The sequence below is a fragment of the Bos mutus genome, chromosome 16, assembly GCF_027580195.1.
Source record: "Bos mutus isolate GX-2022 chromosome 16, NWIPB_WYAK_1.1, whole genome shotgun sequence".
Taxonomy (NCBI): Eukaryota; Metazoa; Chordata; class Mammalia; order Artiodactyla; family Bovidae; genus Bos; species Bos mutus.
This window is the reverse complement of record NC_091632.1, coordinates 5,151,636-5,164,695: the sequence shown is the minus strand read 5'-3', so window position 1 is coordinate 5,164,695 and position 13,060 is coordinate 5,151,636. Positions and strand designations below refer to the sequence as shown.

Below are 13,060 nucleotides of genomic sequence, written 5' to 3'. Positions count from 1 at the left end.
GTGCCCCCATTTGACTGGGTTGTTTCTTTGATATCAAAGTTCATAAGCTGTGTGTATTTTGAAGAGAAATTCCTTGTGGGTGTTTATTTGCACAGATTAGTTCCATTAAGAGGTTTGTCTTTTTGTTGTATTTATGGTTTCCTCTACTGTGCCAGCATTTTAAAGGGGAGTTCAGTTGAGTTCAGTTGCTCAGTTGTGTCTGACTCTTTGTGACCCCATGGACTGCAGCATGCCAGGCCTCCCTGTCCATCACCAACTCCTGAAGTTTACTCAAACTCATGTTCATTGAGTCAGTGATGCCATCCAACCAACTCATCCTCTGTTGTCCCCTTCTCCTCCTGCCTTCCATCTTTCCTAGCATCAGGGTCTTTTCAAATAAGTCAGTTCTTTTCATCAGGTATCCAAAGTATTGGAATTTCAGCTTCAACATCAGTCCTTCCAATGAATATTCAGGACCGATTTCCTTTAGAATGGACTGGTTGGATCTCCTTGCAGTCCAAGGGACTCTCAAGAGTCTTCTCCAACACCACAGTTCAAAAGCATCAATTCTTTGGTGCTCAGCTTTCTTCACAGTCCAACTCTCACATCCATACATGACCACTGGAAAAACCATGGCCTTGACTAGATAGACCTTTGTTGGCAAAGTAATGTCTCTGCTTTAATGTCTAGGTTGGTCATAACTTTCCTTCCAAGGAGTAAGCGTTCTTTAATTTCATGGCTGCAGTCATCATCTGCAGTGATTTTGGAGCCCTCAAAAAATAAATCAGTCACGGTTTCCACTGTTTATCCATCTATTTGCCATGAAGTGATGGAACCAGATGCCATAATCTTAGTTTTCTGAATGTTGAGCTTTAAGCCAAAATTTTCACTCTCCTTTCAATTTCATCAAGAGGCTCTTTAGTTCCTCTTCACTTTTTGCCATAGGGTGGTGTCATCTGCATATCTGAGGTTATTGATATTTCTCCTGGCAATCTTGATTCCAGCTTGTGCTTCATCCAGCCCAGCGTTTCTCATGATGTACTCCGCATATACGTTAAATAAGCAGGGTGACAATATACAGCCTTGACGTACTCCTTTTCCTATTTGGAACCAGTCTGTTGTACCATGTCCAGTTCTAAATGTTGCTTACTGACCTGCATACAGATTTCTGAAGAGGCAGGTCAGGTGGTCTGGTATTCCCATCTCTTTTAGAATTTTCCACGGTTTATTGTAATGAACACAGTCAAAGGCTTTGGCATAGTCAATAAAGCAGAAATAGATGTTTTTCTGGAATTCTCTTGCTTTTTAGATGATCCAACAGATGTTGGCAATTTGATCTCTGGTTCCTCTGCCTTTTCTAAAACCAGCTTGAAAATCTGGAAGTTCCTGGTTCACGCACTGTTGAAGCCTGGCTTGGAGTGTTTTGAGCATCACTTTGCTAAGCATGTGAGATCAGTGCAATTTTGTGGTAGTCTGAGCATTCTTTGGCGTTGCCTTTCTTTGGGATTGGAATGAAAACTGACCTTTTCCAGTCCTGTGGTCACTGCTGAGTTTTCCACATTTGCTGGCATATTGAATGCAGCAGTTTCACAGCATCATCTTTCAGGATTTGGAATAGCTCAACTGGAATTCCATCACCGCCACTAGCTTTGTTCATAGTGATGCTTCCTAAGGACCACTTGAGTTCACATTCCAGGAAGTCTGGTTCCTGGTGAGTAATCACACTGTCATGATTTTCTGGGTCATGAAGATCTTTTTTGTACAGTTCTTCTGTGTATTCTTGCCACCTCTTCTTAATATCTTCTGCTTCTGTTAGGTCCATACCATTTCTGTCCTTTATTGTGCCCACCTTTGCATGAAATGTTCCCTTGGTATCTCTAATTTTCTTGAAGAGATCTCTAGTCTTTCCTGTTCTATTGCTTTCCTCTATTTCTTTGCATTGATCACTGAGAAAGCCATTCTTATCTCTCCTTGCTGTTCTTTGGAACTCTGCATTCAAATGGGTATATTGTTCCTTTTCTCCTTTGCTTTTTGCTTCTCTTCTTTTCACAGCTATTTGTAAGGCCTCCTCAGACAACCATTTTGCTTTTTTGCATTTTTATCGGTGATGAGGTCCCATTTATTTATTTTTGTTTTATTTTTCATGATTCTAAGAGGTGGGTCAAACGAAAACTTGCTGCATTTTATGTCAAAGTGTGTTCTTCTTTTTCCCTTAAGAGTTCCGTATTTTCTGTCCTTTGATTTAGGTCCTTAATCTATTTGGAGTTTATTTTTCTGTATGCTGTTAGGCAGTATTCTAATTTCATTCTCATGACCATTTCTTAAAAAGCCTGCACACGGTTCTTCATGGCGGCTGCTGCTAACCCACCTTCTCACTAGCAGCGTGGGAGGGCCGCCTTCGCTCCACGCCTTCTCCGCGTTCACTGCTTGTCGGCTTCTGGACAACGGTTGTTGTGAACCATGAGGAAATACCTCATCGTAGTTTTGACTTGCGTGTCTGTAATATTTAGTGATGTGGACCTCTTTTCATGTGATTCTTTTAAAGAGTGTGAGTTAAACTTACTTGTTGAAATTGGCTACTTGAATGCCTGCCTTGTTTTGAATGTTTTTTCAGTGACACCTAGGACGTTGTGCATTAGATGCCCCGCAGCGCTGCTTTTCACGGTGTTGGTAAATTAAAAGGCCACGAGGGGGCAGCACGTCTCCATGTCCTGCTCCCGCCCCCCCGCCCCGCCCCCCGCCCCCGGCCGTAATCTCCTTGTTATTTTATGTTGGGATATTGTCAATTTCTGATGTGTTTGTTTCAGTTGTGCAATACATGATTCAGTTATGCATAGATGCTTATCTATTCTCTTTGGGTTCATTGTCACGTATGGGTGATTATTACAGTGTGTTCATCAGCTTTCCTATGCTATTCACTGGTTACATTTTGATCATCTGATATGTATTTCTGCGTATATGTTGATTCCAAACACCTCATTTCCCCCACTTGTTTCTGAAGGCTGGGGGCTCTGCAGAGGGCAGCAGGCACCCCAGGTCCACCTTGGGGGGCCACTGCCTGCCACCTGGTCCCGGCTCCCTCAGCCCCAGTACGCTCAGCCTTGGTGTCCAAGCCAATCAGACTCCAGGGATGGGACACCAGCCCAGGTCACTGTGGCCTGAAGGGAATAGAACCAGCATTTCTTGTTCCATATTTTTCTGTTTTTACCCTATGGTTTGAACTGGAGTATATAGGTGAATCACAATCTTGTGGGGCTTTTTTTCCTTTTCAGTCTAATGCAACTTAATTTTCTTGGTGACCAGAAGTTTCTTTTCTAAATCTGTTACGCTGTGTTTCTTTGTGAAAGAACTTCATTTGTATCTATTTTTAGGTTACACCTAGAGGTGATATCACATGACACGTGTCTCTCTCTGTCTCCCTTACTTCACTTGGAATGATCGTCTCCACTTTATTTCCTGTGGCTGGACTTGGCATTATTTCCTACTTCCTTATTGTTGAGAAACATTGCATTGTGTACATGTACCCGGTCTTCTGTTTCTATTCATCTGTAATTTCTACATTTAGCTTGCTTCCCAGACTTGACTATTGCACCTTGTTGGGCCAAGATTGCATGGGTTCCTGTGTCTTTTAAATTTTTAAAAAATTTTAAAAAGTGTTGTCTTTTACATTACCAAGTGTGTGACAAAATGGTTCTGCAGTGCCTCCAAACTGTGGTCAGAACAATGACCCTGACGGGGCTCTATCATCTACCTCTACAAAGATTAAACCATGGCCACTGAAGCGGCTGAGCTTCAACACCCCTGAAAGGAGTTCAGGGTGGAAATTAGAAATGGGGCACTCTGTGCTCAAAAAAAAAAAAAAAACCTGCAGAAGAGGGCTTCAGATAGTTGGACAGTAACTAAACTTCATTCTGTCTCATTCCTCTTCTACTTAAATTTAAAAAGTGGGTGCTTATCATTACAAACTGTTTTCTTTGCATTTGCAGGTATATCAAAATATATGCAAGTATGTCTTTTTCATAAATATTGCTGCACTACCTCAGTATGCAGAATACATTTTTCACCAAATATGTCAAAGGATCTTAACATCTGTATGTAGACTTCTGTATGCAGATTTATCTTATTCTTTTGAATTGCTTTATCATTTTCCAGTGTATGGCTGAAACATAAATTAACCATAACCCTGCTGAAGCTGAAGCTCCAGTACTTTGGCCACCTAATGTGAAGAACCAAGTCATTGGAAAAGACCCTGATGCTGGGACAGATTGAAAGCAGGAGGAAAAGGGAACAACAGATGATGAGATGGTTGGATAGCATCACTGACTCGATAGACATGAATCTGAACAAACTCAAGGAGATGGTGAAGGACAGGGAATGTCTTTACTTAGAACATAAGAACAGTATTTGTGAGATTTTTTTTTAGAAAGGGACTTAGTATGTCAAAGGATATCCTCATTAAAATTTTTAGAACTATTGAAAATTAAAATCTATAGAGGTTGTATCAATTTACACCCTCAAAAATAGTGTATGGTGTTCTGTTTTGCTGCAGCCTATCTCAGAAGGCCATTAAAGTGATTCATGCCATCGGTATCTTATTCTGATTTAATTCTTTTAACTTGTTGCTTAGACTAACCATATGTCTCTTTGGGATGTAGAAACTACAATCCTACATCTTTTATTGATTTCCTTTTTTGGACAGTTACAATTTTCTTCTTGACTTTTTCCTGTGTGTTGAGGGCTCCCTTGTCTAACCTCTTTTTTTCTAGTTGCTATGGCTTAAGTTTGTGATTGAATCAACCTATGCTTTTTTTTTTTTTTCCCAGTGGATTCAGGAGTTTGTGTCACAGCAGACAGATCTTTTTATTTCTGAGATTATAATTATCTACCTTTTTACACTTAAATATTGATCCATCTGGAAACTTATTTTAAAGTAATGTAAAGAGTTTAAGAATCAATAATATTGAATGCTTGTTTCAAACAAAAATTGTGCCCCATTTCCATAATATAGAATTTAGTAGAAATATGGCTGCCCAATCAAGGACTGCATTTTCTAATTCCTTTGATTTACGTGTGTGGCCATGTGACCAGTAGTCATGTACGTGGGGGTGGTGTGTGTCACCTGTAGGCCAAGATCTTAAGAAGTTCTCTGTCCCATCTGCCATCTGGACACAGACAACAGAAGAGGCCATTTGGATTGTGGCACCAGAAGTTGGCAGGAACCTGGGTCCCTGATTTACAGGGGTCAAGATAGCCACTCACTGACCAGGAACACCAGCGGTGACTGTTACACGAGTAAGAATTAGACTCACACTGTGAGGAGCCACTACACGGTTGGGGTTTATTTATTGAAGTGGCCAGTACGGCTTCAGCAATACAGGATCCAGAGAGGAGCTAATGTTCCCTGAGCACCTGTGTCTGAGCACACTTCATTCTATTCAGTGAGCACTCTGCCCACTGTCAATGAACAGGAGATGTTAGTTACATAATGTTCGTAAAGGATGGGGAAGGGGGTGGTATGTCAGTGGGCGACTTTCACAATTAACTACATGTTAAAGTGAAAATTCTATTCAGTGCACATGTGTCATGTACATCACTAGACTGGACCATGGAAAAATCTGAACATAAAAAGCAGAGGTATATCAAACCAGTCCAGGCTTATTTTAATTCATCTCTTAATAATAAGACTTCATTTAAAACAAGGCATCCAGTACAAACTTAAAATAGGTGGTATACCAGGATGACAGCAGGAACCAATTTTGGCTGCTGGAGACAGAATTCACAATTGTGTAGGAAATTTATCAATGACCTATATTAAGCAAAATAGGCTTCATCTGTAAATGTGAATGGATAACCCAAGATTACATCTGGAGGAGTACATGAAGGAGGAGGAGATGAGCTAATAAAACACCTAAAGTGACTGAACAACAAATATTTGGCAATTAAGTTGAGAATGAATTAAAAATATTCAGGCATGATAGTACACAGCTGTTTCTCTTAGCTGCCCAGTATCAGAGTTTGCAAATGCTTGATTCTTTGTGGAACTGCTTTGAAAATCAAGCTGTTGCCCTGCAAAGTTATTGAGTTAGTTTGTAAAACTGTGACTAGTTTCTGAATAGAGTCCTCTACTCTTTTTTGTTGCAATTTTCTCAAAATCAGTGTGAAATCAGTGTGAATAATCAAAACGTTCCGTGAAGGGAACACCGTAGAAACGTAAAGTTTTGCAGACTTGAGCGGAGTGGGGTTCCTGAGAACGCGGAATATAAACAGGAGGGAATTGAGACTTGAGCAGAGTGGGGTTCCTGAGAACGCGGAATATAAACAGGAGGGAATTGAGACTTGAGCGGAGTGGGGTTCCTGAGAACGCGGAATATAAACAGGAGGGAATTGAGACTTGAGCGGAGTGGGGTTCCTGAGAACGCGGAATATAAACAGGAGGGAATTGAGACTTGAGCGGAGTGGGGTTCCTGAGAACGCGGAATATAAACAGGAGGGAATTGAGACTTGAGCGGAGTGGGGTTCCTGAAAACGCGGAATATAAACAGGAGGGAATTGAGACTTGAGCGGAGTGGGGTTCCTGAAAACGCGGAATATAAACAGGAGGGAATTGAGACTTTAGCAGAGTGGGGTTCCTGAAAACGCGGAATATAAACAGGAGGGAATTGAGACTTGAGCGGAGTGGGGTTCCTGAAAACGCGGAATATAAACAGGAGGGAATTGAGACTTTAGCGGAGTGGGGTTCCTGAAAACGCGGAATATAAACAGGAGGGAATTGAGACTTGAGCGGAGTGGGGTTCCTGAGAACGCGGAATATAAACAGGAGGGAATTGAGACTTGAGCGGAGTGGGGTTCCTGAGAACGCGGAATATAAACAGGAGGGAATTGAGACTTGAGCGGAGTGGGGTCCTGAGAACGCGGAATATAAACAGGAGGGAATTGAGACTTTAGCAGAGTGGGGTTCCTGAAAACGCGGAATATAAACAGGAGGGAATTGAGACTTGAGCGGAGTGGGGTCCTGAGAACGCGGAATATAAACAGGAGGGAATTGAGACTTTAGCAGAGTGGGGTTCCTGAAAACGCGGAATATAAACAGGAGGGAATTGAGACTTTAGCAGAGTGGGGTTCCTGAAAACGCGGAATATAAACAGGAGGGAATTGAGACTTGAGCGGAGTGGGGTTCCTGAAAACGCGGAATATAAACAGGAGGGAATTGAGACTTGAGCGGAGTGGAGTTCCTGAGAACGCGGAATATAAACAGGAGGGAATTGAGACTTGAGCGGAGTGGGGTTCCTGAAAACGCGGAATATAAACAGGAGGGAATTGAGACTTGAGCGGAGTGGATTCCTGAAAACGCGGAATATAAACAGGAGGGAATTGAGACTTGAGCGGAGTGGGGCTCCTGAAAACGCGGAATATAAACAGGAGGGAATTGAGACTTGAGCGGAGTGGGGTTCCTGAGAACGCGGAATATAAACAGGAGGGAATTGAGACTTGAGCGGAGTGGGGTTCCTGAAAACGCGGAATATAAACAGGAGGGAATTGAGACTTGAGCGGAGTGGGGTTCCTGAAAACGCGGAATATAAACAGGAGGGAATTGAGACTTGAGCGGAGTGGGGTTCCTGAAAACGCGGAATATAAACAGGAGGGAATTGAGACTTTAGCGGAGTGGGGTTCCTGAAAACGCGGAATATAAACAGGAGGGAATTGAGACTTTAGCAGAGTGGGGTTCCTGAAAACGCGGAATATAAACAGGAAGCAATTGAATTTGTCACTGCGAAAGTGAGCAGCAAAATGACAAAATCAAGTAAGAGGAGCGCAGTGTACCTGACTGAGCCTTCACAGCTGTGGTTTGTGATTTCATAACTCGTGAGAACAAGTTTTGAATGAGCTTCCATTTGGGGGTAAATTTACATTCTGTAACAAATAGAATGAAATGGAAAAGCCCTATTATTTTGTGACATCTCTGTTTTGTTTGGCAAAGTATTCAAGATAATTAGAAATGGAGACAATACTGTTGAGTTTTGTGTTATAAAATATTTGTCTAAGAATAAGTCTTAATGAAATAAAAATGATATGATGAAAATATTTGGACTAAAATATTTAAACATTTCCATACATAAAAGCATAATTATGTGCCTTCACTGAGAATTTTCCTGAGCTTACCAGGAATCTCAACATATGTAGAAAGAGTTAATTTTTTTCAACAAAATATGGGCTACAGAGAAGAGTTTTTTGAAAGTGTCAATAATTTTCAATTTATTAATGATAAAATGCAATCTTGGGGAATATTATCATTTTATGACAACTGAAAATAATGAGAACATATTTATAATTAAAGTCACTGAAGGAAAGGGGAGAGACAATGTGGCAGAAAAACATTTGAAGAAATAAAAGCTAAAGTATTTCCAAATATGATGGAAAATATCAGGCCACAGGTCCTAAGTGCTTAAAGATATCTAAGAAGATTGAATAGAAAAACACACACACACACATATAATCTCATCATAGTCAAATTGCTGAAAAGAAGTAGTAAAAAATATTAAATTAATATAGAAGGGAAAAAGGCATATTCCATAGAGAAGATCAATGTGAAAGTGAAGACTGAATTCAACAGCATTGCATCAAGAAGACAATGCAGTGACATTTTTAAAGTGTTGAAAGAAAAAAAGTCTTCTCAACTTAGAAATCTATATCTGTTTAAACTATTCTCCAAAAATGAAGAGAAAATAAAGGTATTGTTTAATTCATGGTCAAAGAAGAAATCACAAGGGAAATAGGAGCTTATTTTGGAATGAATGATAATGAACATCTCTCATAAAAAATTTTTTTGTGGATACAGTTAAAATAGTAGCTAGAAGGAAATTTATAGCCAATTGGAAAAATGGCAAATTCCATACAAAACAAACACACCAAAATTGACCCAGGAAGAAAAAAACATTTTAATGGCCTTCTATTAAAGAAAGTGAATCTGAAATAAAAGCCCTTCTCAGAAAAAATCCACACCCAAAGACTTCACTAGTGAATTCTACCAAACATTTGATAAGAAATGAAAAAATGATGTCAACCATACAGCATATATTTCAGAAAACAGAAGAGGAAGAATATTTATTGGCTTGTTTCCTGAGGGCAGTATAACCCTGATACCACAGCCTGAGAAAGGCATTACAAAAAAAGGAATTGTAGACCAATATGCCTCATGAACACAGGGACAGATATCACTGACAAAATATTAACAAAAACGGCAATATATGAAGATAATAACATGCCATGACCAAATGTGAAGTATTCTAGGAATGCAAGGTTAGTATAAAATGATTCCATATAAGTTGATTTAAAAAAATCATTCAGTTTAAGTTGTCACATTCCACAGACTAAAATAGAAAAACAGACATGATAATTTCAGTTGACAGACAGAAATTTGACAAAATTTAACACCCATTCACGTTAAAACATGCCAGAAAACTAGAAGTAGAAAGGGGCTTCCACAATCTGACAGAAGATGGCGATGAAAAGCTTCCAGGCCATCATCATATTTGATGAAATACTGATTCCATTCCGTACAAAGCTGACAGCAGGCAATGGGGCCACTATGCTGTCCTATATTTTCCCGGGCGTTTTAAGCCTGTGCAGTAAGGTAAGTAAGAGATAAAGTTACGTAGGGAGAAATAAAATGGTCTTTATGTGATCTTGACATAACTGCATAGATTAAAAACTACTAAAAAAACTATAAAAATCTACATGAATAAGTGAACCTAAAAAGATTACACATAATAAGGTAGGTATACTGAAACCGATTGTATTCTCATGTACTAGTGAAAAAAAATGAAAAAGGGGTTCAAAGTATTTACAGTGCTAAAAAATGATTATGTTTAGAAAGTAAATCCATGTGTATTTATAACACACTTCTGAAAACCATGAAATAAGATAATAGGTAAGAGACAAACCATGTTCACAGATTGGAGGATTTCATATTGCTAATATATCTGTTTTCCCCAAATTGATCTGTAGACTCACCACGACCCTATTATGATCCCAGAAACCTTTTTTTTTTTTTTTTTTTGGATATAAGGACAAGTGAGTCTAAAATTAGTATCTAAATGCAAAGAACCTATAACAGCCAAAATAATTTGGAAAAGAGGGAAAATGCTGGACAACTTACCTAACCCAATTTCCATAATTAATATAAAGCTTCAGTAATCGATACAGTGTGGTATCCACTTTATTACAGAAAAACAGATAATAGAGCCACGCATAAATTGTCACTTGGGTCTCTGACAGAGGTGCCAAGTTAGTCCCTCTGGTAAAAGGACAGTCTTTTCACTGAAGATGCTGGGACAACTGGATAGCTATAATGGGAAGAAACAGAGCCTCTACCCAACTCCTCACAAACACAGGTCTGTGATTCATCTGTAATATGATACAAAATGTAAGTATAAAACTATTAGCTTTGAGAAGAAAATACAGATGATTTTTTGCAATCTTGGATTAGGCAAAAATTTCTCAGAAAACACTAACCATAAAAAAAGAGATAAATTTGATTCCAAAACTTTAAAAACTTCCGTTCATCAAAATACACCATTAAGAAAATGCATAGAAAAACCCCAGACTAGGAGAATAAATAATAGCCAGTTACACTTTTACACAATAATGCATATGAGAAGTACAATGAAAATAATATTTCATTTTCGAGTATAATACATAAAATATTTGAATTCCATGCATAAATTACTAATGATGAAATAAAAGGACAAATAATTGGAAAGTTATGCTTGATTGTATAGACCATAATACAGATGAAAACACTTAATTTAGTAAAAATATTTTAATGTGAGACATTAATTATTCTCAGGATATTTTAAATAACATTTTAAAACAGTATTTACAAGCCAAGGAAACATGCCTTTGTTTTTAGTTTATTGACTATTCTTAATAGTGCATTTTCATCAGACTGGATTGGGCCAATCAGGAATTCTATAATTGGTCTTTGATTTGTTAGTGGCTATTCAAAGGCTATGGTTTTTCCAGTAGTCATGTATGGATATGAGAGTTGGACTGTGAAGAAAGCTGAGCACCGAAGAATTGATGCTTTTGAACTGTGGTGTTGGAGAAGACTCTTGAGAGTCCCTTGGACTGCAAGGACATCCAACAAGTCCATTCTAAAGGAGATCAGCCCTGGGTGTTCTTTGGAAGGAATGATGCTAAAGCGGAAATGCCAGTACTTTGGCCACCTCATGGGAAGAGTTGACTCATTGGAAAAGACTCTGATCCTGGGAGGGATTGGGGGCAGGAGGAGAAGGGGATGACAGAGGATGAGATGGCTGGATGGCATCACTGACTCAATGCACGTGAGTTTGAGTGAACTCCGGGAGTTGGTGATGGACAGGGAGGCCTGGCGTGCTGTGATTCATGGGGTCGCAAAGAGTCGGACACGACTGAGGACTGAACCGACCGATTGACCGATTCAAAGTAACTTTCAAAAAAAGGTTAAGAATACTGGGATAAAAATTAGACCATGAGCAGCTCCAAATACCATCACAAGAAACATAATCTTGAAAAATGTCCTGAAGATGTATGCTTTAGCTGCAGACAGGACACACACCCCTATTATTGTTGAAATTGCACTCTGTAACACGGGGTAGCCCAGCAGATACAGGGCCTCGATGGCTTTTCGGTTTACTGAGGGCTCTGAACTGGAAACAAAGGCATAGGAAATGTGAGCAGAAAAGTCAAAAGAAAATCCTATGCAAATGACAAGATTAATCATGGATATGGAGTCAAGGTTGACATTCCAGAAGGCCATAAAACCCGTGACGCCCACAATCACAGAAGCAATAGCAAAAGTTACCCACAGAGAACACAGAGGATGAGGAATTAATAATAAGGAAACAATGAACATAGCTGCAGAGGCAACAATCACATTTCGCACAGTGTTCTCTACTATTGCAGAAAACTGATCAAAATATATGAAAGCCGAGTTGTACACCATCAGGGGAACCTCACACTTCTCAGCCGTGTCTCGGAACTGGAGCAACATCAGCTTCCTACTGGTTGAAGAAGAAATACCCATGGTTTGAACGAAGGCCCGGGAACAAATTATTTCCTGTGATGATGTTATATTAATATCATATGCAAAAAGTGGAAATTCCATTAAAAAAGTGGGAATATTGCTTAGAAATGCTGTCTTATCATTTATATGTTGACGGAGGTTTTCCATATATTTTACATATTCTCGTAACCAAAACTCTGTAAGGTTTTCATATACATACTCATTGTTTTCAAAATCTGCCAGACATTTTTCCAGTTTTTGCCTAGCATCTTTATCCCAGTAGTCATGAACCTCAGTAATGATTACCATAACCCTGGGACCGTAAGTATAAAAATGTTCTTCTTCTACATTAAAATATGGTGTGATGTAGGAGTCATCACTTGCCAAATTTCGGAGGTCTGAACCTTCCTGCACTTGGAAACGCCCATATAAACTAGTTATGATGTACGACACATATGGGAACACTACACAAATCTTGGCCTTGGTGCTTGTGAGAAAAGGACCAAAAGAGTCTCTGAAGAACAGATTCACTGGGTGGATGTCGGCTTCATACTCGTCTTGGAGAGAGCTCCCTGGGAGGCAGCAGGACTTTTTCAATGAAGAACATTCTTGGTTGGGCGTTTCTGGCTTCTTCAGCCAGCGCAGACAGACTCCTTCTCTTTTCCCATCCAGGGCCATACATGCCCCAAAACAGGTGATGCTGTAAAAATAACAGAAGAGCAGGGCTGTTCCTGTGTAGATGCAGAAGTATTGTACGGACCTGAAAGAGGTCATAATGCCTGTATAGAAGGCCAGGACGTTGGTCACGGTGGTGACCGTAATGGACACTGCCACTTTTGAGTAGACATCGGACATCCGCTTGCTTATGCTACCCGTGAGGCTGGTCTTCTGCCAGGCAGAAATCATGATAAACCCCAACACCTGTTAGAGAAAGAAACAGAGTCTTTGTACTTTTTAACATCCATTAAAAATTAACCAGATCAACTCAAACCGTTTTCTTTGCCCCTCTCTCAAGGTCTCACTGATCTTATGGAGTCT

The 13,060-nt window shown here is 39.7% G+C and overlaps 1 protein-coding gene across 1 annotated transcript; it reads right to left on the bottom strand.

The window, feature by feature from the left end:
- Positions 1-8,840: 8,840 nt before the first annotated feature.
- LOC138991161 (patched domain-containing protein 3-like) lies at positions 8,841-12,938 on the bottom strand. The gene has a single exon (XM_070384426.1). It carries the CDS (start codon positions 12,926-12,928, stop codon positions 11,450-11,452), a length of 1,479 nt encoding a protein of 492 aa, XP_070240527.1. The 5' UTR covers positions 12,929-12,938; the 3' UTR covers positions 8,841-11,449.
- Between the last annotated feature and the right edge of the window lie 122 nt (positions 12,939-13,060).